The 26,056-nt window shown below is 32.5% G+C and overlaps 1 protein-coding gene across 2 annotated transcripts in view; it reads left to right on the top strand.

Moving 5' to 3' along the window:
- GLRA3 (glycine receptor alpha 3) overlaps positions 1 to 26,056 on the top strand; it is a 133,353-nt gene that overhangs the window by 60,871 nt on the left and 46,426 nt on the right. For both annotated transcript variants that reach the window (XM_016120091.2, XM_016120092.2), the window contains exons 4-5: positions 1,756 to 1,979; positions 11,252 to 11,334. In XM_016120091.2, the coding sequence (XP_015975577.2) occupies positions 1,756 to 1,979; positions 11,252 to 11,334 (307 nt within the window). The remainder of the gene's footprint in view (positions 1 to 1,755; positions 1,980 to 11,251; positions 11,335 to 26,056) is intronic.

Consider the following 26,056-nt stretch of genomic DNA (forward strand, 5'->3'; position numbering starts at 1 on the left):
GAGATCGTGTTTATGAAGTTTATCACTAAACCAATAACATAAAGATAGAGTCAACCAAATTTTATTACATATAATGCAGATTAAAAGCACTTTTTATTTTAGCCTCACAGTAGGGGGAAAAGCTGTAGTGTTCTCAATCAATAAATTAGTTACAGCAGGAAAATACTTAAATTTTTAAGCTATATCTTAAGAATCGGTTCCACAGGAAATTCTTTACTAGTCAGTTATCTTCCCTGGCAGATATCATTATAACTTGTCCTGCTTTAACCTTCTCCTATAGGTAAGGCAGAGAGAAACTGACTTCAGTCTAATTGCCAGTCCCCTTGGTGGGACATAAGGCCAAGGTACAGACAGCAGAAGAGCGAGGAACACAAAAACTGGCCACCAAGCATGGAGGTCTGCTTCATGGTGCTCTGAACTGTAGGCTAGGAAATGTTGGCCTATCCCTGGCGAGTAGAAGATTGTTCATTTATCCTCATTTACAACTTCTAGAGATCCTTGTGGCTGAGATTTGCATGTTATCATGAGCTTTGTGGTTAAAAAAAAAAAATGAAATGACTTTTGCCCCACTGGCACTTTGAAAGATATATGGGACACCTAGCAAGCAGAAAATGTCTGGTGCGTAGCCTCAGTTTCAATGAGAAGATAGGTGTCTCAGGGCACATATAATGATCAAGAATTGGTAACATTCACTGCAAACTCTGAATTTGACCTACCTGCAATATAAGCCATGTACTAAATCTGATATTATGGAAGTATCCTTTGCTATTATTTGGTTACTATATTCTGACAACTGCTAATTTGGTATTAATGGAATAATAAAATAGATGGAAACTGGTGTTCAGTTTCTCTCAACATTTCCAGCCTTGGCTATTTTCCATGCAAATAAAGTGTTCTTAAAATGTTTACTTTATTCATGCTTATAAGGAAATCTATGTGTTTAATCTATTTGCTTATTTCAAAACATCTAAGGGAAAATTGTATTTATAAAGTCTTAGGCAACGCTTCTATTCCTATACTGTGTACAAATGCCCATACACCCAGCTATCCAATCTTTGTCATTTTATACATTAGTCTGGAAATTGTGAACAAGAATGTGGCTAAAATCATTGACTCTTTAACTAAACTATGAAAGATCAAATTGGGAAATCTCATTAGCCAAGATTGAAGAATTACTGGCAATAATGTTCCTTTATGATTCTTTTATTATTACAAAATCAACTTTTATTTTTCCCAATTCACCTATTTTATAGATTTTAAATGCTGTATTAAGCATGAAAATGTGTGTCTTCATTATAAAGAAGTATATATGATATATGATCATTTTTGTAAAACAGACAGCTTTCAAGAAAATTTAACAAATGCATTTTGGATCCTCTTAGATATCTACTAAAAGAAATAGTTCTAGAAAATAAATGCAAAATTGAAAATATTTTACTTCAAGTTTCTAATAGTAACCAAATATTTTATTCTGACAAAGCAGGAGGCAAAATTTCAATGGACCGCAAAATACAAGTATGATAAAATTTTGATCGTCTGTGACCTTCTCTTTGGAGGCATATAGGTCACTAAAAACATGGGCAAAGCCTCAGGACTCAAATGCCCTTGGTAATGAGTAAGGATTGTGGGGGTTGGAAAGCTCGCGAGGATGTCAGTGGCTTCCGTTATACTTCAGAGGATCCCAAAGAATAGCACGTAAGATATCAACTCTTTAAAGCACAGGTCTTTTTTTCCCCTTTTCTTCTTTTATCATAGGATTACAGAGTGAATATCTTTCTTCGTCAGAAATGGAATGATCCTCGCCTTGCATATAGTGAATATCCTGATGACTCTTTAGACCTAGACCCTTCCATGTTGGACTCCATTTGGAAACCTGACTTGTTCTTTGCCAATGAAAAGGGTGCCAACTTTCATGAAGTTACTACAGACAACAAATTGTTAAGAATTTTCAAGAATGGAAATGTTCTTTATTCAATAAGGTGAGCCATAGACTCAAATTCCCGATTTTAATGAAAAAGTATGTTTGTGTTTGTTTGTTTTTAGTGAGTGTTTTGAAATTTTTGAGTAAGTGCTTTCATTGTACCACCCGAGTTCCTTTAATGTATTATTTCTCAAACATGTCTAATAGACAATAACCGTCTGTATGTTCCAGATCTGGGAACTATGTGAGAAATTCTTGGAAATGCACTTTTTAAACAAGTGGCCCAGGTTGTTAACATTGACAAAAGTTGGTGGGTAGTTTAAAAGCAAATTGAATGGAAGGTTGTATAATCATAAATTGTGATTATATTTTATGTATGCATACTCCTTTAAATATTCACAGGTAAAGAAATACTTAGATTTGCTTGCCTGGGATCCATTTCCCATAAATTATTTGTCAAGTATATATACATTTTTAGATCTCCTTGAACTTCTCTGGTCATCATTTTAGAAAGATCTTATTTACATTTTAGTTATTTAGTACACATGTCTCAGAAGACCATGCAGTTTTTTAAAACTAATATTAACCAGAGGGTAGGAAGGGAAGGGGGAGGGGGCAGGTAGACAGGGTAAAGGGGGTCAAATATGTGGTGACAGAAAGAAATCTAACTATGTGAGGTGAATATGCAGTATAAATATATATGTGCCTTACTGCTAAATTGTACACCTGCAACTTAATGGATTTCGTCAAGCAATGTCACCATAAAAAAATTAAATAAACAAAACTAATATGAAAACATAATGATAATTAATACCAAAATATAAATAATAAAAATAAAATTTCTTGACAGTCAAACTTTAGAACTCATTCAACATTGGCTGTTCGTTAAATATCAAATAGGTATAAATTCAGCAAATAGCTTTTTACCTAGATATATTCTAAAATAAAATGATTATCTTAAATCTTCCACAGTTATTTAATTCATTTATTTAAATTTAAAAACAGCAATAACAACAGGAAATCAGGACCAGAATGGTCCTGAAAAAATATATAAAACATATATATTTTAAAATTTTATATTAGTTTCAGGTATACAATACATTCGTTAGATATTTACTTATAAAATGTATTCAATTTATAGCAAAAGTCTACCATTTCAAAAATATTTGTATCACCCGTAACATATTTGAAAAGATATCAAGGTAAACTTAATACTAATGCTTTAGGCTAAATATTAACTCTTTATATATTATCTCTCTATTTTCCTTTTGTCAACTTTTTTCTCATTGAACATGGGGATATTTGATTTTGAATTTCTCTGCCCAATATCAGGGATAGTTGCTATTTTTACCAGGTAATAAGATGAGAAATAACAAAGATGAAAATTTAATCTTAGTAATTTAAAAAACTTTTCCACAAAGTGGTTTTATAAATAATGTTAATCTCTTCATCTCAATGTATGTTTCTCATATTTTCCTATTTTATGTGAACAAATTTCTTTTTAATACACTTATTATTTTCTAAGAGAGGCAAGGTAACACCATGCTACTCTAAAGTGACACTTTTTTCCCAGATTTCTGAAAACTAATATGTGTCAATATGATCCTGAATAATTAATTGCTATATAAGACATAAAGGAAGGTTTCTGGTCTCATCATTAATTAAACCCTGTGCTCTCACAGAAATGAATAACTTAATGTTGAATCCCAGGTCTAAGCAAGAGAATCTTGAACCTTTATGGAAAATTACTAAAAAGGATATGTCTCAAAAGATAGTGTAAGGTAGAGCAGACATAGTTTCCCCCATTTCTTCTGCTAAGTACAACTAAAAACCAAAGACACGCACACACATATATATATCAAACAAACTTGAGGAGCCTCCCTATGGTAGATGTAAGGAGACCGACTGACAGAGTAACTTGGAACTTGAGAAACAACTTGGAGGTCAATTTATGGAATTTTCTTTTTCCTTTATATATCCCAGACTTGGAAATGAAGAAGCCAACAACTTGGATACATGAAGACGTGCAGACAAAAAAAGTCCCAATAGAAGCCTAATTTATACCAAGTCACATCATACATAAATTATAAAAACTAAATAAAAATTTAGAAAGCATCCAGAGAATAACAATATCTTACTACTAGGAAAAAAACAGAATGACAGCAGATCTCTCATCAGAGGTCCTGCAGGCCAGAAAGAAGTGACACATTTAAGTGCTGAAAGAAAGGAATTGTCATCCCAGAATTTTGTACCCGCTGAAAATATCCTTTAGGAATGAAAGGAAAATCGAGACATTCTTGGATAAAGGAAAACTAAGAGAATTTGCCACAAGCAGACCTATCCTGAAAGTTTAGCTAAGGAAGTTTTCCAAACAGAAAGGAAACAGTAGAAAAAGGAATATTGAAACATCAGAAGATAGAAAGGAAACAGTAAGCAAAAAATATGAGTAAATATAATAATAGACTTTTCTTCTCATCTCGAGTTTCAAAATTATATTTGACAGTTGAAGATGACATTGATGGGGGGAAATAAAAAGTATCAAACAAAAAACTTTTTAAAATAAATTCGTTGTCATAAAGTCACAGATTGTTAACATTAGTGTTGTCTAATACCCTTTTTGTGGGCATATGACTTTGTATTAACTCTTTGGGAAAGATGATTTGTTAGGATATATAAAAATATAAAAGTCGTTCATTATTAACTCAGCAATTCTACTTTTAGGAATTTACATTACCTATGTGTTCCTGTGTGCACAAGACAGAGATGCCCACTGCACCTCTGAAGCAGGAACAACTACAAAAAAGACCCTGTAAATTCGATGAGAACAAGGCGGAACACAGTGATAGTCTTATAACATGAAATATTCTGCAGGATAGACCTAAGTATACTCATTATAAAGTCTGCAAAAACATATTTAAGTTTAAGAGAAATGTTTTAGGTTTATTTTTACTTAAAACGTTCTACATACGTAAGCATGTGTGTAAAAATACACGTGTAAATCCATGCACGGAATTGGTAGAAAATAACCAGCTGTGGAGACGATTAGCTGAATTTGGGAAGGAATAAATGTGAACTGTAGATTTTACTATATGTGATTTTGTATTGTTTGGCTCTTTCAGAAAGACTTACATATTACTTATGAATTAAATACATGTATTTTGTGACAGAAGCTCAACCGAAGTCGTGATCTTTGAGCCCTCTGTGTTGTGAAATCATGATACGCAGCGCGAAATCCATGACAGGGTGCAAATAAAGCAAATTTAACTTTTTTCCTGCTAATTTTAAAATTAACTTTGCGAAAGGTATGATTTATTTTTTATGAGGCACTGTTTCATTTCGGAGACATTTTTGGGTGGCATAGATTGCAAGACTATATCACCAGGTATCATGGAATAATTATTTCGCAGTTATAATGTCTAGAATAGTTCCACTGATAGAATTAAAATGCAATATGTGGTCCATATGATTATGGATATTTAGTTTTTTATATCAAGTTTTATTGGAATCGGAAAATGGTGCCATCCGTCATGAATTTCTCACGTCTTCTAATATTTTGAAAAAAGTTATGGAATAATTTGGAATAGCATTTCCGTCTTTTTGGTACGAATTCGGATGAAAGAGATGATGCTTCTCAGCTCCCAGTTTTTGTTTGCTATGTCCTGGCTCACACCACCAAAACTTGTTCGTGAGTTGTTTTTGGAAATCTCACAAGACTTTGAAATTTTCAACTGGCATACAGTTTCTTTGTTAACAAAAGTTGCGCTAGGAAAAAAGAAAAACTCATTCGATTTACAAATGGAGCATCTGCGATGTTTCATTAGAGTTCTGGCTTTACCAATTGTTTAAAGAAAGAAGCAGAACGTCCTGGCAAACCTGACCTATTGGACTTATCCATCTATCTTTACTTTCTCCTAAAACTCACTAAAACAAAGAAATAACCCAAGTCAGGAATAAAATGGTATTCACACACAGGAGGATGGAAGTCATGGAAAAGAATACAGCAACAGATGATGATGGCAACATATTTTAGGAAGCTTGAAAAATCTATGCACTTGTGAAAACTGACGTAACAGACAATGATAGCCAAAACCTAAGTCAAAGTCGGGGAGCCCAAAAGAGAGAAAACAATATCCTTGAACTTTCAGAAACTTGAGGCAACTAGGACTTCAGAAAGTGGAGGCTAGAAAAAAGATCAAAGAAAAAGGATTGATTTAAACTCTGTAGAAACAGTGAACCTTCTATTCCTGATTTTCTCATCCATGTTCTTTAGACAAGGGGCTACTTTTTTACCTTTTGAACTAGGCAGAAAGCATGCCAGAAAAATCTCAAGGAGGTTATGCCAAGAGCTATAATCGTAGCAAACTACTAAGCTTAACCATGAAGAATAATTACATATTCATAACATGCATGAATACCGATTATTAATTTAACTATAAATGTTTATGTAACTAAATTTTGAGTATAGAGGGAGACTTCAGTGTACATGGAGCATGGCATAAAGAGAAATTAATTCTAATTTTCACTCGTGGAAAATTAATAGAAATTTTACAAATTTAAAAAATTGAGCATAACATTTAGCAATTTAGACATGAATGTAAACCTTAGACAAATATCTAACGAAAGGCTGCCTCTGAGGAGTTAAAAATGGAAGTAGGGATGGGTAAGGCAAAGGTACGATTGTTTTTTATATGCTTTATATAACTGTTTGAACTGTCAAACTAATACACATGCATTATATTGATCATTTTTAAATGAAGTACTTTTTAAGTAAGGGCTTTGGGGCCAGAAACATGACTCCAGATTTTCAAGTTAGATATTGATTTTACTCTGTGGAGTTAACCCATTTCTTATTTAATGGGTGCTGACTGAGGACACAGGCTCCTGGGTCAGAGGCGAAGGAGTTTCTCACCCGCGGCAAGCAAGCAGCACACATCAGCATATCTACCTTACTCCTTCCTCCCTTGTCCTCGATCTCAGTGGAACAATGCAGCAGGCCAGACAGACCTAACACACACTGTGGGTCCGTGTCACAGCTGTGGGGCACCGAGTTTGGGGGATTCACTGATTTTATAGCAAGATATAAGCAAGCCTTCTCTTGGTCCAGGGGAACGAAGTTATCTAATTTCTCAAAATTAGCAATTGCATAAACAACCCTGAGAAATTACAAAGGGGAAAGAATCGTCGAGGCTTTTGGTCTCGGTACTCCGGCGAGAGGTGTCCCAAGGAACACGAGCCCGGGGCGAGCTGACGCTCACCCCAGATCCAGGCTCTGGAATTTACCAGCTGTGGTTGGTGGCAAGTCTCTTTACTTGTGAAAGGCTCATTTTTCATGATAGCGAAAATACTAATTCTCATGAGTCTGAAATAGTGTATGTAAAGCACCCAGCATAGTGCCAGGCATATGATAGGCACGAAAGATGTGAATTTTATCTTTCTAAAAAGAAAGTAGAAAACTAAAACAAAACCATAGAAATTTGTGGGATTTCCCAGAATCCACAAATTATCCCTGTAAAGACTCTTGCAAGTTATTAATCTATCTAAGTGTAATACTTGTGAAGTGAGGGTGGCAATATCCTTTTCACAAGATAATTAAAGCACATCATGGGCAGTTAAATCTTATCTGCTGCTTACTTGACTAATGCTAGTAATACATACTGATACCACCAACTTAGCTACTTACATTACGGAAGTACTATTCCATTAAAAATCAAATAATGGGAAGAAATTGTATATCAAAAATGCTATGCACAGTGACTTGTCTAAGATCACAATGCAATTTCAGCTTTTATTTAAGCTAAACATAATCACTCTTTGAAATCTAGTTGTGAAACGAATTAAAGTTTACTTATGTATTTATTTTTTGAATATTTACAGGCATTAATTTTTAAATAGAAAAGGCAAACTTATTTCAAAGGTTGCTTTTAAATATGCTGTTTATATAAAGGAAATCAATTCCTAAATGTCATAAAATTCATTAGGAGAATTTTGCTTGTGCGTGACTATGTAATTTTTCTGAAGAAGCCGCAGTTTATAGTTGCTTCCTTAACTGAGCATCAATAACACTGAGATTGCATTGATGATGGGTTGATAAGCTTTATGATCATCTCTATAATCAGATGACAACAAAACTCCAAATTTGAACATTAATTCTAAACTCTCTTCTAGTGTTCCAACAATCTAATCTCTCCTGAGGGTTACTTACTCTTTGTAGAATCATTCATACCAAATAATTTGCATAAAGATATTAAAGCCATAGGGAAATTCTTATATTTTCTAAAGTATAATTACATTTCTCTGATTTCTTTCGGAAGAATTATTTGTGTATATTTTACTAATCTTGAATGAAATGTTCATTTCTTGTCTCATAAAAAAAAAAACATAAAATTTAAGAAGTCACATTAAGTATAGAAACCATTTTTATGAAACATGCCTTTGAAAAGCAGTTTATTTAAAGATCGAAGGCGTGGAATCTAGAGCTAGACTCCCAGGGTTATGAATTCGGCTCTTTCTGCTTTGTAATGTCAAGTGAGTTAACTTCTAAGTTTCCTCATCTCTAAAATAGGAATAATATAGCTTACCTCTCTTATAAATTTGTAGGAATAAATAAGCAAACAAAAAAAATACACACACAGTATTTAAAATAGTGCCTATCACATGGTAAGCATAATAGATATATTACCTATTATATTACAGATAATATTTAAAAGATGAAAATTCATTAAGAAGCAATAGTCCTTATAGCAATAAATTTAGAAATATTAGGAACTAATCAAAATGTTTATTTTCATAAAGAGCCTACAAAGATATCAGAAAACAGTTTTTTAATACTTCAATTAATGGTTAAGATAGACACTATACTGTAGGCAGTGCTTGTTCAAAAATGGGTAAGACCTCAGTTTTCATCAGGTCAATTGTTTGTCACAGATTATAGTCATCTTTTTAAATACTACTACTTCACTAAGCCAAGATGTCTTAGGAGAAAGTTAAAACATCATATCCTGTTTATGTGTCCTGTCTCAGAAAGAGAACTTAGTGTCCTCTCTTACACAAGAAGACATTCATTCCCAAACCAGTAGAATGTAATTAATTGACTTCTAATTTCGTTTTCTTTTGATGTGGTCAGGAAAAATTATAATTTATATGTAATGTTTTGATAAAGAAATTCAGTATCATACTCACCAAGTTGACACATATTTTTTCATTCATATGTTGTTAAAGAAACAATTATATTGTGCCTTAAACAAAAAGAGAGTGTCAATAAACAAATGTTTTTCAAGATATGATTTATGACAAGAGTTCTACAAACAGGGTTTTTCTTTCCCAAATAATTCCTTTCAAGTACTTTTTTTTTTTTTTTTAGAATTATGTAATGTCTCATTTTATGCCAGAAAAATAGCCAGGATATGAATTTGACATCACACGCATGGTGAGAGTCTGGAAAAGATTCTGAGAATGCTATTTACTTCTGTACAAAAGGTCACAGAATTAATTCTCTGAGCTAGCATTTGAAACTGGCTGGCCAGAGGATGTTGATGTCTGGAAAATTAACGTGCATACGTTCCAAATGTACTTGTGCATACACCTCTAATAAACCCTCTCGCAAGTCAGAGAACATTGTGTCCGACTGTTTTTAGAATCACCTTTTTAAGAGAGAACTTTGTAAATCTGCAGCATCATACGTACAGGCTCGTTTGACTGAGCCGAGCCAGGAGAAAATTGCTTTTGAAGCATGAACTCTATGAGTTATTTTAGTGTGTTATGGACTCTGACTTGAATGAATTGTCAGATGATCCTCCTGGGACTCTTAAAACTTCAGCAGCTTCACATGTCGCTTCATTTATGTCTCTCAAACTATGTTAATTGAATCTCACCAGGGGTAGTCACTGTAGAACATACATCATTTTAACTTTATGTGCATGGTCTGTATAAAAATGCCATTTTGGAGAATGTGGTTACATTTTCTAGAGCTGATGATTACGTTTTGTTAAAATTTAAACCATTTTTGCATGTAATTTAATTCAGTCATTTTTGTGCTCATCTTTTATAATTTTGGGGAGGGAAAGACCGGAACGTCTGGGAGTGGCAGAATGTACTAATAATCCTCAATAACGAATATTTATTGTTTACTGTGTGTCAAGCACTTGGCTAAGTACTTTACGTGTATTAACTCATGTATTGCTCACAACATCTCTCCAGAGTAGACACTATTATTATCTTCATTCTAGAGATGTGAAAACAAATACAGTGAGTTGAAGTGATCTGCCTTTGGTCACAAAGTTTAGGGAAATGGACCTGCCTCGGGTGCTCACAAATATAGTGAATTTCTCTGGGAATACTTTCAATAAAAAGGGCTGGCTCGAGAGATCTCTGAAAAGAACTTTAAGTAAGTTTGGGTTGTTTGGATCTGGTCCTCTTTTTCTCAGGTCCAGAAACTACAAATTCTTGGTAACTCCTGAAGATACTTGGTAATTAACTTGTCCAATAAAAAAAAAAATATTCAAGAGTGACGAATGATCTGGAATGACCACATATGAATCCCTTTTGAAATAGGAAACATGAGTGGAATGCTGGTGTACCTCATCCAAGTCATCCCATTTTGCGTGCAGCCAGATTACAAGTTGTTTGGTGGACATGGAATGATGTCACACATATTCTAGACAGCTATTTCTTGACCTTGATAAGACTTAGTGATGTGCCCTAGTCCCACAACAGTAAACTCCAGTCTGAAACCTAGAATTTTTAAGTCCTCCAGATTCAACATTAATTTCTTTGGTAAATACTGCTGGATGTTCATCGACAACTTCTTCAATGCAGTTTCAAAGATGACTGAAAGGTGTCACACAGGATTGCTTCTCTGCACCCTGCCTTTCCACATTCAGGACTGCAATCCCCTGAATACCTTCGCCTCCACAAATGTGCTCCCCTTGTGATTTGGGGGAAGCGTGTCTTTTGGCATTTGGTATTAATTTTATAGAACTGACTCTCAAATTATTTTTTTGAGAGTCTCTTCTAGAAATATAGGCTTACTTTAGAAATCTACAGCCCTCTCTAAAGGAAAAAAAGTAAATATAGATAAATAAATGCACAAGCAAAAAAATGTGACTTGGATGTTCAAATATAAGCTCCCCCCCGATCCCTTTTAAAAACCCATTATATACGTGTACAGCTGTTTCAGGGTAAATAACATATCCAAGTTGGAGCAAATTTTATTTGACTAAATATCAGTCACCATCAGCAGTAACATTGTTTTCCAATTGTACCCTGAACAATATAATATCATTATGATGTCATAAGTTTCTTTTAAGAATAATTGCTTTGATATTTTTTCAGATTGACATTAACACTTTCCTGTCCAATGGATCTCAAGAATTTTCCAATGGATGTGCAAACATGTATAATGCAACTAGAGAGTTGTAAGTACGAACAACTTACTTTTCTGAATACTTTAAAAAATATAGTAGATATAACTGGTTTTTAATATATTATGTAGACTATTTATTTTCTAACATTTGGTCAAATACTTACCAAATAAGCATTGTATCTTTCACCAGGTATTGAAAGTAATGTCTATCAATACATGCACTCTATACCATGATAAAGAACTAAACTGAAGACCGAGGAATAACAGATTTTAAGCTTCAAAAGCAGCTTTATGTCTCTATATAAATTATCAAAAGTGAAAGGAATAATCATGATTAATAACAAACTATCATTTTTTTTTATTGTGTGCCTGCTATAGACCAAGTATTTTCCATATATTATTTCTCCTACTCGCCATAAAGATATTGCTGTTCCCATGTTTCCAATTGCAAAGTGGTCGTTTTGAACAACTGAATATTGCGCTCCAATTCATGGAAGTTGGAAATAGCCAACCATCTGGTTCCGAAATCTCTGCTGCCTCTAAACCATTACACCGCCTCTCAGATAATATTTATCCAGAGTATACTCCGCTAGGTATGCTGTGTATATTATCACAGGAGAAAAGAAATTTATCTCACTTTATCAGAGATTTATCCAAGCTTATAGACATTTCTTTAAATATCTTCTTTCAAAGTGGATCCATACGCATCACAGATTAACGTCAACACATACAAATTTCAGGTCCTTCTAGTTCTCTGAACTTATCTATATAATCAAGTCTAAACTAATTGGTTTGCATGCTTAATGCTATTCAAAAAGTAAGTCGTTTTTCTTATAGTACTTTGTTATATCCTGGGGGGGGGGGGTTGTTTTGATATATTCCTTGAGGAAAATTTGAAGGTGAATCTTCAGGCTTCCAGGCCTCAGAGGCAAGGTTGTAGTGTGGTGTAGTGGTCACTAGATGGCGTGCCTACTTCACAGGGGGAACGCGGCCCTCCTTCCGCCTTGGTTTCTCTTAAAGTAGGGAAGTGGAAATATCTGTTTCTCTAATATTAACGCCTTTCTTGTTAGATTTAAATGCATTACTTTTATAAGTAATTCTTAAATATTAAGCAAACCCATGCATAAAATACTAAATTAAATAAAAGGAAAATAAAATAATCTAGTTTTAGTTGGGGGAGCTATTTAGCAATAAATGAGGAGGGGCAACAAAAGATTCCCAGCAGAGATTTTTCATCCATACTGTGAAGGCGCTTTGAGGGCAGGCTGGCTCTGTGTCTTGGAAGTAAAATTAGGTACATGGGAAGGTACTGAGAAAAAAAAAGTCATGTGCAAAGTAATCTAAGGGAAACTGGTGCCTTAATTGCTAAACCAGGGATGCTGGCTATCACCTAATGGGCAGTGAGGAGTTGTTCCAGATTTCGGAGAAAGAACATGATTTGGTCAATTTTATGCTCTTAAAGCTTCTCTCAGCCAAATGACCCAAGTTTATTTCTAAATGACCCAAGTTTACTCAAGAAGGCTTCACAATATACCAACAAAGAAGAATAAAAGTAGGGACGAAGGGCAATGACGTGGAAGGTAGAAACGTTAGAGGCTGATGCTGTAGGGGAGGCAAAATTTTACCTTAACCCTCTTAGACTTTTTTTTTTTTTTTTTTTTTGTTAAGCCTGAAAATTAAAGACATAAAACAGATTAACAGGAGAAAAGGGTACACATTTAATTCCTATGAGTTTTATGTAACATGGGATCCCTCATATGAAAATGAAGACTCAGAGAAGCAGTGAAAAGGAAATGCTTCTGTACCAGGTTGGACAAAGATAGACAATTATGGAAAGGTAACTAAACTATGTGGGGGAGGCTAGAGGAAGATAAGATTTTTTTTTTTTTTTTTTTAACAAGGTCTGTTTGTACAGAATTCCCTTGACTTTGATTCTCCATGGAGAAATGTTTCCGTTTTCCTGGTACAGGGAGCACTTCTTGCACATGGGCGTTTTTATCTCTGCTTTCCAGGAAGAAAAGGGGAGATTAGGAAGCCCTTGTTGCAACCGCTGTTTTTCGAGTGCCTCTAGCTCAAAATAATCCATATGCTCAAGTGGCATTTTTGTGATGGTATATTCTGTAACTCTTCATTCATTTTCATACAAAGTGGATGTAAAGACTTAGCGCTAAAGAGCTTAGAGAAATAGAATCACATTGGGAATATTGACAAAGAAAGAAAACCCAGGATGAGAAGTAAATGTTGAAGAGAATATTGATATATCCAATGTTAATATGCTTGAGGTTTGGGAAATTTAAGTAAAAAGCTAAGGGAGGAGTTAGAACTGGGGATACACTGTTAAAAGCTATATCGAATGGTTCAAATAATAATATGTTGTAGATGGTTGTCGTAGGAATCTTATCTTCAAAAGAGAAGAGCCTGTAGAGTTAGATCCGTTTATCAGTATTAAATGCTGCAAAATGTTTTTTAAAAAGATGACTGAAAAAAGAGCCATTGTTATTCGTGACAAAGACAGATGTGATTAGAATGATGGGGTCAAATTTGGATTCCAAAAAGTTAACAAAAAGTACATGATGGGAAAGTGAGAGCAGTGAGTAAAATCTATTATTCCATGAACATTTGTTCTTTAAGAAAAATGAGAATAATATAGCTGAGGGATAGCTGGGTGACTGGACTATTTTTTTTTTTTTTTTTTTTTTGAGTGAAGAAAGATACTGGGCTGTCTTGCAAGAAGCAAGTGCTGACATAACAAGAATGTTTATTCTTTCTGTCTTGCCCAGAACATTCCCAAATCAGTCAAAAACTCAACTTGGGAAAATAGAACCTCTTGCCCCCTCCCCTTGTTTCTTGATTCCTTTATCAGGAGTGAGTAGCTTGCCTCACTTGTCCCTTTCATATTTCAATCATTAAACACTTCCTGCCTCCTTATTATGAATTAACTTAGCTCATGAGAAAGATACTATTTATTAAACTCCTATAGTAGATATTAAAATCTTTTCAAAGTAGAAGCTACTAAAGTCAAATTCTTTAAGATGTGTTTCTTAAACTCAGAACAATTACCCACTTTTAAAAAATAAAAGCTAAATATGACAAGTTAAAAGATTTAAAAGAGTTTAATCTACTGGGAAGCAAGAGCTATAAGGAACAGTGCCTACCGTCGAATGAATTCTGACTGCAAAGGGGAAAAGGAAGCAAATTGGGACCAGAGGCATAGAAATCAAGCAAAAAAGAAACATAATTTAAAGGCAAAGATTTTAATGGCCCATGATGATCAACCTTCTTCAAGTCAATAAATGTTCAATAAGTCTATGTTGATCAGGACTCTTCTAAGTGACCTGGAGAATGTTCATCCATTTAAGCATTAAGTAAATAATATCTATCAAATAGCTAATATATTCCACTTATTAGGTTTGGTAATACAATCGTAAATAAAGCACAAAAATATCCTTTTGAAGGACATCAAGGACTAGTTGAGGAGTTATTTATGCAAGTATAAAAATCCAATTAAAGATGATAAGCATATGTTAATGACACACTGTTAGCACAAAGGAGAAGGCCACTAAGAGAATAGTAGTAAGTGCATAAATTTAGAAATTTATTTAGAAATAAACTTAGAAAATTATTTGTTCTCAGCAAGCAATAATTCTGCACCCGTAAAAGTGTACATTCATATTTTAGATTTAAAATCCTGGATGATACAACAAATTCGTAGTGTTAGGAAAAGATAGAAAGAGGCATACAGAGAGAATCAGAGGAAGAGCAGTTTTGTGATAAAAATTGATGAGAAAAATAAAAACAAGTATGAGCTAAGTTTAACCTCAAAGAATAAAAATGAAATAAATAACTCTCAAACCAGAACTAAAAATCCTGATTTCATCAAATAGAATGTGAGAAAAGAGAAAAATAAAATTAATAAAAATATAGTATATATGAAGCACAGAAAGAGATAAAAAAATTCCTCAATACTAGCATAATTAAAATAAATGCAAAAGGTTGATTTCACCCAACAAAACAAATTCCCAACTTAGATATTAAGAAATATTACAATATAATAATATGTTGTCAACTAAACACTTTTTAAAAATACCATGCAAAAAAACTTAAAAAGAAAAAGATAGAAAAATACATATCAGGTAAATGTGTCTAAAAAAATTAGGAAAAATAAATTATAAGGAAAAAATCATAAGACAAACTCTTGGGTAACATGCTGGTAAAGAAACAATACATAAATGAGCTATAATGATTATAAAAATGCCTTCCATATAATTTTCAAAAATATAAAACAAAAGCAGGTAGAACTATGATTAAAAAATAGATAAATCAATAATTTGCTTGAGTGTATGTACAAATATTTGAACAAAACCAGTAATTTATAGATGGATAAAAAACTCATAGTTTTATTTATTTGTTTTTAGCATAAAAGAACATTTACAAAAATTATGTAGTAAGCCGAAAAGGAAGCTTCGATTAATTCCTAAGAATAAACACATGATGGAATGTGACCTCTGGCTAACATGCAAAGTAATCAACAATAATATAAAATTACTATAAATTATTATATATTAAAATAAATTATTATATATCACTATACAATAATTATTTAGAAACTAACAGCATATACTAAATGACTTTTTAAAGAAGAGATAAAGAAGGATTTGGTACTAAAGAACAATGAAAGCACTAAGTATCAAAATTTCGAGACACTACTAAAGCAGTTTTTCGTACTAAAAACTTTTGAGCGAGGCATTCTATTCATGAAGACCAAAATGGAGTAAAGCATTGAAAGAATTCCATAAAACCCCAAAGCGGGCACTTGGGGGATAATCTTAGAAACTAGACACACCTCTGGAGAAACTCTTCAAGCAGAAAAAGTATTAGGTTGCATGTAAAAAAATACAAGCTGAGATCATGGAAATAATAGTAGATATGCCAGACTGAAAACAATAAAGAAAATCCTGAGCAACTCCTTTTTTTTTTTTTTCCAGTCATATTCACTTATCTGGCATTAGAAAAGAACCTCAGGCAAGAGCTTTATTTGAATAAGAGAATGAAAAGAATTCCATCTAGATAGCTAAATTCGTCATAAATTAATGAGAATTTCAAAGAGCTGAGACAATAGCGGGGGGTGGGGGAGGAAACAGAACATTTGGAAGACGTTTTTCAGTGATTTGCATAAGAATTAACTATAAAGATGATTTTCCCAAGATTTTTCTCCATCGTGAGGATTGAATGTTCTTTCGTTTACATATGTTAGAAGACAGCAGATGATTTATGGAAAAAGTAGTGCAAACGCTGACTTCTGCTTAAATATGCTGTGTTTCTAGTGAAAATACACTTTGAATAGACATTTATTTTAGATTATGGAATGTTTTGTAATAGAGCTTGAATTAGGAATGGCTGTGTAAATAATAGAGAAATAAAGTTGAAAATATTGCTTGGAGACATAAATATAAGTGAGATTTCTGGACAGTATTAAAAATGAAGACTAAAAGAGAGCAAAAGAAAGGCAGCATCACTGATTTTAAGAAAAATTGGGGGACAGAAGGAAAGAGTGAGAAAGACAATGAAAAACAATTTGTGATATTTGAACAATATGTTTCCTAGAGGCTATTTGGGAAATACAATTAATCTAGTTCACTCATGGAGTGTAGATTCATATAGCACTGGCCCGGAACCTCAAAAACAGAAAACCAAATTACTTCGTTTTCAATGTTTAAATATATAGAAAAATTTATTAGCTGCAGTTCAAATGGTGTTTATCATAGTGATTTATTCTGCTGCCATTTAAAATCAAAATGAAATAACAACAGTAAAATTGGAGCTTAGTTTAACCTAGAAAGCTAAAACTTCATCACTGAGAATTGCACTTGAGCAAGAGGAGAGAATGTGGCCCCATTTATATGTTCCAAGGTCAGACATTTTCCTTATCAAATCTAAAGGCCTGCCGCATAATGTGCTTTATCCTTAAATCTCAACACAGTTTACCAGACTGTTTTTATAAAAGTTAGAGGTTCAACATACCATTGATTCCTTCGGTCTAGAATATCCTTCATTCAACTTCATAAAGAATTCTGGAATAAGTACTGTGAATGCTTGCTTTTAGGGGTAAAAAAATTGTGTTAGTTTCATTTATTTATCTCATTCTAATACTCATTTTTTTTTACTCTCAAGTTCAGCCAGAAAGTACTGGCTAATTACCATGACAAATATGCTTCTCCAAAATTCACATCAGTAGAGACCTAATAAAATATCAATAAAAATATTAACTCATATATGCTACAGAGAGAATTCTACAATGAAGCTATGTTTTTTATAAAATGCTTTATTTAATCTTTAAAAATAGTATATAGTTTTCATGTGCTGTTGTTTCTAATAATATGTAAAATTGAGAGATGATCCTAGTGAAGATAAGCTAAATATTAAAGTGATCGCTAACCTTTCTTCTCAGGATTAGATTGTTATTAGTGTCTGAAGTTTAGGATCCAGTACATAATCTTTTTTATTTTTACTTTTATTTTTTGGAAATTGGCTGCAGGAAGTAAAACATAAGGCTATCTTTCCAAAAGACAACTTTTCAATGATATCACAGTTTTATTTGTAAGTGCATCTTATTTATTTGCTTCAGAAACAGCTAATCTATAAGGGAAGGAAACACAACTATATTATGACTTAGACTATGCCCCTAAGGAATTTAACAGAACAAATCAACGTACAGTAATAGGGGTAAAAAAACCAAGTAAACAAACAAATAAAAAAACCTAAAGATTTAATTCCTAACCTTTAATTTTGCCATAGGAAAAATTTCTAAATGGGCTATTTTTCCCTAGGTGAAAAAGAGAACTGGAGGATTAATCTTGGAAGAATATTGAATGATAATTTCTTAGTCGTACTAAATATTTGTTGTTTATTAAAAGACAAAAATGCTATAGGATACATAAATTATCACTATATTTATGAAGGGTCTAGTTATGTATTTCATGTCTAAAGAGAAATGTAGGTAATAAGGAAGACACCACCAATGTGAGAAAGTTAAAAAAATTTTAATTATTCAGGTTGGAAAGGAAAATATAAGGAAATAATTGGCGAAGAAAGGACTTTTTCCATAAAGAACAGCCTAAATCCTTAAAGTTACAGAAAAAATATTTTTAAGTGTCAATTTGAAAAAAAATTCTGACCAAAATTAAAAAAAAACTTTAAAAATATGCTTTAATAGAGTTTTGGAATAAAAATATCTAAGGATAGATGGGATGTGTTTGCTTTTTTAATGTTTCATATTAATTTCAAAACTACATTTGATATGACTCAGACTGGTTATTCTGGAATTTATGCTAAAACTTAGTTAAGGCAAAAGATAGGAGTCAGGCAATGATTTTTCACAAGTATTTCCTAATAATTTCTACTGTTATTTAAGCTATTTTAAAATAATACTATGCTTTTTGCTTGACTAGTCAGAAATACAGACAGTTATTGTTTTCTGAATGTTTATTACTTAAGCCTCTGCAGTTGCAATGTTGATTAGAAAGCAGATTTTTTCAAGATAAAAATATTCACTAATGAACTAGCTGCTTATAAATCAGTCCCCACTTAAACATTACATATTCGATCCTAATTAATGCCATGACCATCCTCTCCCAATCTGTTCACATCTTTGTAGGTTGAATTTTTGCCAATTATCAGATATTCTAAACATATGATAATATAATAAAAACATAATGTAGTTACAAGTCTTAGAAAAGATTATGTCATAATAATATTGTATCCATTACACATATTATCATTTTAATCCTAACCACAATTTAATGAGATAGGTTTTATTTCCATTTTAAATATCAACGAATTAAGGTGTAGAAAGATTAAGTGACTTTCCCAAAGTTACAAAGCTGGAAAGTTAACAGAGCAAACCCCTATGTATTAATAACTCACAAACTTATAGCAAACATCAGTCATTTTAAAATCTGATGATTTCCAAATATTTATACATTATGACTCTGATATTCTTAAATTAGCTCAATCAGTTAAATATACCCAGCAATTTCACTTGTTTTCTCATAAGAAAAGAGTTCCCTCCTCTGCCTGTTTCCTCCCCTTGGCTGTCTATCCATGTATTAAATTGGCCTAAACTAAGATATGCAGAGTTGGTTACCTTTTCTTGGTGACAGTGCCAATCATTCCGTGATTGCCATCTAACAACACTCATACACAAGAGGCAGCTGCAAAGCACTCTTGACTGAGACCACAGCTACCGCTGGCTAAGTACCACAGTGGGGTTCTATGTGCCCCATTCCACATTTACCCACTTCGTTCACTTGACTAAATGCAAAGTATTTTGTCTTTGCTTCAGTTAAATATCATATTGCTAGATTCAGTCCATAAGCCTAACTTGATGATGCATATCTTTCCTAGTTAATTATCCAGAGAATTGAACAGCATACCTTTCTGCACTACCAAAAGGGCAGCCCTGAGAAAATTCTGCAACAATGCATCAGAAGTATTCCTCTTGATTGATTACTCCTGAAAAAAATTAACAATTGCTCTTTAAATCAGCTATAAATCACTTAAACATCTTATTATTAACCATATTTTCAAGTCCTTGTTTGTAAGGATGACATTAGAGTCTATCAAATATCTTCCTGAAAACACTATTTATAGTTTACCTTAATATCCCAATACACTTTGTAATAAGATCATGAATGTTTTCTGTGACCCTTCCATTTGCTATTTACTGCTCAGAGCTGTCAATGTTTTCTTTATTCCTTAATTCATTCCCCAAATAACAACCAGTTCCCCGCAACCCTCATACTCCAAATGACCCTTCCAGAAATGGCTCCAGTGCCCAATCACAATAATTCCTTAAACTATGCAGTGTGCTGCTGCTCCCTATATAAGAGAACAAATTCTGGAAAATTCATTACAACTCTAAAGTTCTATGCCAATCCATTAATTTTTCAGACTCAGTTTTCTCTTTTATAAGATAAGTGAGCTACATTATCTTACAAAGTTTCCCTCAACTCTAGGATTCCATAAATGTTTTGAATATACGAAATCATAAATCTGACATGTAAAATGAAGTGCATAGCATTAGAAACCATGGCATATCTACAAAAAAAATCAAGAGGAAAACAAAATGCAAGAAGTAAACATAATGTTACGAATTAACTATAATGAAGATCAAAAAGCAACCAACTAAAAAACAAGATGATAAAAATAAGGAAAAAATAAGTAATGAAAGTTTGGAGAAAATAATATATTTTTAAAAAGGCACATAGTGTGATTAAAGAGTTTATGTTAATAAATTGGTGAAATAGACTTTAAAAGTATTTTAACACTGAGCTAAAAACCTGGAAACTGTGAGTAGGGATGATGATGGCCGTGGCTGCTAAATTAATACCTTTTCTTCTGGGGCAGCTGTGCTCATAGATTCCTATGAATGGATTCTTGCTTTTGTGGTTAAGTGTTCTGCTCATATTCCAGGAGTTTTTAAAGATATTTATAGAATGTCTAGTCAAATTTCCAGGATCTCAGAAGTCCTAAGTGTCCTGTTCTTTCACAATATATCCCTCCCTTAGCCTCTGGTTCCTAGCAATATTTTGATTTCTTGGAATCTGTGTCAGGATAGAAAGAAAAGTTCAGATGTAGATCTAAAAAAAAAAAAAAAAAAAAAAAAAAAAAAAAAAAAAAAAAAAAAAATGAAAGCAAAGAAAATTGTTAAAAAAAATTATGCTAGCAAATTTTTAGCACTTGACAGAGTAAGGAATATTTATACCATTCCCCAGTCCCTCTAGAGAACTATTTATTTAAAATAATTATAATAATTATAATGAATTCATAAATGCGAAGGTTTTCTGCAACATTCCCTTTATATATTAGTAAGGTACAAATACACCATTGGTGGAAGTTAAAATATTTTCTAGAAATAGTGACTTGTTACCTGGGTTACCACCATTCTCATGAATTTTCTGAATGTTGCTATTTTGGACCTGCTGGATGATATTTGTGAGTACTCTGGGCACAGACAATGGTAAAAATTGCTCTAGATGTGGTTAACACTCTCCTTTGTTTTCCGACCATCTTCAACCTAATTACAATCACTGTTTCTGTCATTTCAATTAGAAAATAGCCCTAATTATATCCCTTGAATGCAAAAGAGTTAGTTATGGATTAGAACACAAAGAAAAAATATCTTGATTGTGTGATTGCAATACAATTGAATTATTTAACAAGTAATTTTGTTAAATATTTAACAAATATTCTCTAAAATAATATAGGAACAATTCAAATTGAGTTATCTTCTATCTATGCTAATTGTCTTTGAGCACTTCAATGAATTTCTTGCAGTGACAGACATTTTATAATATTTCACCTTGAAGAGAAATTTGTAATTTTACTCTCTGGTGTTTATCCAGTCATGTTAAAATTTCTTCTGTTTCATAATGATACTCTTCAGATGCTTCTGGAAATAAGAATTCGAAGTGATCTTCTCACTAAAATTGCTTGGGACTTCCTTCCCAAGAATTAGCTTAGTTTTTGATTCTTATAAATTATTAGTTATACTGAAATAACAGGCATCGAAAAACCTTGAGACCAGTCAAAAGATTATTATAATGCCTCTTATTCTCTACTCAAAACATTACATAACCTTTAGATATTGCCAAGCTGATGTTGGCTCATAGAGTCTGTTTGTTATAGCTTGAGTCTACGAAGTAAATTATTTCATAAATGTGAGCAGATCTGAACTTCCGGCCTTCTGGTAGACAGACACATTTTTCCACGAGCAGAAATCCATCCAATCGTATACCTTTTCCTCATTAAAATAGGCTGAGTTTAGCTGAGATTTCTCATTAGAACTTTAAAACACTGGATGTTCAATGAGTGGTTATTTTATAAAGTTTTGAAAAATGTGAACAAAGTTACTAGTGTGATTGTCATTTAAGAGGAGCGGATAGGAGTCGTAAATTATATTTCCACCATTCCTAACAGAAAGAGGGAGAAAGGTTAAATCTATGGTCTGTACTGAAGTGTTTTAGGTCTTCGAAGAGAAATGTACCTAAGTACTAGTAGAATAATGGTTATAGGATAGTTATACCAGAGAGTTTTAGAGAAAGCACAATCGCTAAGAAGGTAGTTTAGCGGGCCTATAACGTAAATAAAACCACATGTAACAACCACGATTATGGTAAGATTATTCAAATTAAATGCACAAACTATAAATAAAAATGTTCTGTTTAAATACATTTTGACATAGCAGTTGTTTCTTGTCAGGTCAATAAAACTTACTTGAGTAATATTTCTCCTGGCAATAATCAGCAAGCATGTGCCAAGTCTGAGCATATTCTTCCTTTTGTTTTTTAAAATTCCAGCTGCTAGTTAAAAACATAAGCATTTGCAAGCTGGGTCAAACTTAGAAATCGTAGTCTCTCTCTCTCTTTCCCTTTCAGTTGAGAAGCTGGGTCAAATATGATTCTAGTTCACTTTTAAAACTAAATGTGAATCTATAATTTATTAATAAATCTCAAAACTCATTTTGAAAGTCAATATTTTTTCAGCCTTCATTCTCCCTTCAAAGAAGTATTTTTTATAGTATAATATTCATGGTATACAGTACTAAACAATAAGCTCTTTTTTCTTATGTATTTTTTAAAAATATCAAGAATCATTTGATTTTTAAAATGATAATATAATACATTTGAATGATATCTTCAAAATCAGCATGTTTGTACTGGAAAATTTGAATAATATGCTTTTACCTCAACTAACAATCTTCTTCACTAGTGTTATCTGCTTTCAAGTTTGCTTTATAACCCTTCTCTGTGTGTGTATACACACACTGCATGTATGATTATAAATATAAAAGACATTTCAAACATAAAAATACAGATAATTAAAAAATAATATTTTGTAGTGAACATATTAACATTGCCATTTTACTTCAGATTTAGTTTTTATTTCTAGTCTGATGGATGTGAAGTTGTATCTCATTGTATCTTTATCTCCCTGAAGTTGAGCTGTCTTTATTCTGCATACTTCATGACTATTGCTGTTTCTTTTTTGTCTGTCTATTTTAATCTCTGATTTTTATATTAACTTTTAATTTTTATTTGTATGTGTTAGTCTGTATATGTTCTTGATATTTTAACTTTATAATATCTTTCATAGTCCAAAATGTTTTAAGTATGTATGTGCATATATACATATTAAAATCTATCTTTTTCTTAATAAACAATACCTTTTACATTCCAAAAATACAAAACTATTGTGTTTTAACCTCAAAATTTTATAGCACAGGTTGTGCCTACATTTTAAATACAAGTAGATTGTATTTTTGTGTTACTCTTTTTCTAAATAGATAGAAATTTTTCTATTATTATTTATTAAAGTTTTTATATATGAATCTGATACTGAACTCTGTTCTGTAGTCTTTTCTAATTGGTACCAAGGCTCTCTACCTGAGGCCACTTGAACACCATAGCTTTGTTTATATATTTTGTCCTCTGCTAGGTGAGTCTGCTTCCTGACATATTATATTTCAAAACTGCCCTCACCATGCATAAACTTTTATATTTCAGATTAATTTCTAGTTAAAAATTACATTAGGATTTTTATTTCAATGGCGTTGATCAATTATGCAAGAATAACATTTCACAACAATGAGTCCTTCTACCCAAGACCACGGCGTGTCTCTATCTTTATTGCAATCTTATTTTCTTTCAATAATGTTTAATTATTTAATTTTTACATTTTTCTAAGCTCATGACTATGCATATTATATCTTTTGCTGACATTGAGAATAAAAATTTTGTTCATATTAATCTTAAAATGTGCAACATTTAAAATTGATTTTTCTAATAGATATTATATTGGTTTTATCTATGTTGTCTAGAGATGAGAAGGGATGGATAAAATCATGGGGCAGGAAAGACAGCAAACAGAACAACACGGGGGATCCACAGTGCAAATATTAAGACGCAGAAACTCTTCCCAAGCGAGTGAGCAATGTTCAGAGAAGGGAAAGGCAGAGAAGGGAGAGGCCTTGGGGACACTTACCCTCACCTGTTTAGAATGCAATGGAAGAAGACAGTGCAACAGAATGATAAAAGCTTCAGAAAGGTTAGAGAGATTTGGGAAACAGATGTTCTGTGTCATATTTCTCTCTAGGAATTCCTTTTTTAAAAAAAAAAATTAATTTTTATTGGTTAACGAAATCCAATAAGTTTCAGCTGTACGCTCTAACAGTAAAGCATATATATATTTACACTTCTTCCAAGAATTCTGAGAGGGGTCCACCTTTGGTAGCCCCAGCCAACATAGGCAGCCATAACAAACAAAAACTATCAGTATGGCGTATTTAGACACATAGGTAGGCAGATGACAGAAGGTAGATAGGTAAGTAGGTAGGTAAATAAGCTAAAGCAGTACTTGCTCTTTCTGTTGTTGTTATAGCTGTTATTACTTGAAAGAGATCAAGAAGTCCCCATATAGTCCATGAATATGTCATGTTGCTGGGTATCTCAATTTCCAACTGTTCCACCATAGGATTTACAATAAAGTCATTCCCATATCCTTTTATTTGGGGAGTGTAAAAACTTAGAACAATGACCGAAGGCTGTGTATGTGAAGAGAAGGAGTAGTTAGTTGAAGGGTCTGACTGAACCTTTATATCGTTACTGATACACCTTGGCAACAAAGGAAAAGATCAGAGCACGGTGATGCCAAGAGAACAGACCATGAATTTTACCAGCCTTAGGCTTAGTTTCATACAAGAATACAACTCCTGACCACTGGCCAAATATCCTGCAGCAGAGGGTAAAAAGGACCAGCAAAGCCACACAGATCTGAGTGACTTTCCACTCATTTCTCTTTGTTGCCATGAGAGTAGTTAAGCTTGTCCTTGTCATCAGGATGACCATATAATTTATCATCAAAATGAGAACACTTTTGAGAACAAAGTAAGGACACCACAGATATTTAAATTATTATAGTTGTGTAATATTTATTAAACTGACAGTTTTTTTTTTATCTTAGTGGATGAATAAAATAGTTCTAAACTGTTTTTTAAATATAATCCTTTCTACAGAAATATATTTGAGTATATGAAAGCAAATCAAAATAATTTGGAATTATCTTTAAAGTTATAATTTTGGTACCAAATCTGAAATTATTGACATTGTCAGTTGACTCTGCTGAATAGACTATTATTGTTTTTTTACTGAGAAAATAATTTCTATATAGTTGAGATAACTAAAATACTTGATCATTTCAGAGTTTGATTTTACTTTCTTTTGTAATGAAGTGGGTAACTATTTCAGCTCATATATTTCTACAGATGTTGTCTTCATCTTGAATAAGATGAAGACAACATATAGGACAAAGTCAAATTAGGAATCTTTTAAAAATTCTATGCCTAATTTAAGTGCTGGAAAATATGCCTTCTTAATTCTATTCCATATAAGTTTATCCAATTAAAAACAAGTGGTCAATCGATATAATCTTCCCCTAAGCTAAGACTCTAAAGTACTGATATCAAATTAAAAAAAATAAATATCGTACATCATTTGAGACCTCACTGCTTCTCCTTTTCTATTATAGGAATTAATCTCAAAGTGTTTCTGTTTAGGAACTTCATTTTTATATTCCTATTTGTTAAAAAGCTTCAGAAAATAGAATTTTAGTTCTCAAGTTATAAAATAATTTAATTTAATATTTCCAACTACTTATGAACAAATGTGGCTAAAATTTAGAGGACTGATTTATCAAAAGTTCAGTACCATTGCAGAACA

This window comes from Rousettus aegyptiacus, unplaced genomic scaffold (genome assembly GCF_014176215.1).
Source record: "Rousettus aegyptiacus isolate mRouAeg1 unplaced genomic scaffold, mRouAeg1.p scaffold_m13_p_16, whole genome shotgun sequence".
NCBI classification, from domain to species: Eukaryota; Metazoa; Chordata; class Mammalia; order Chiroptera; family Pteropodidae; genus Rousettus; species Rousettus aegyptiacus.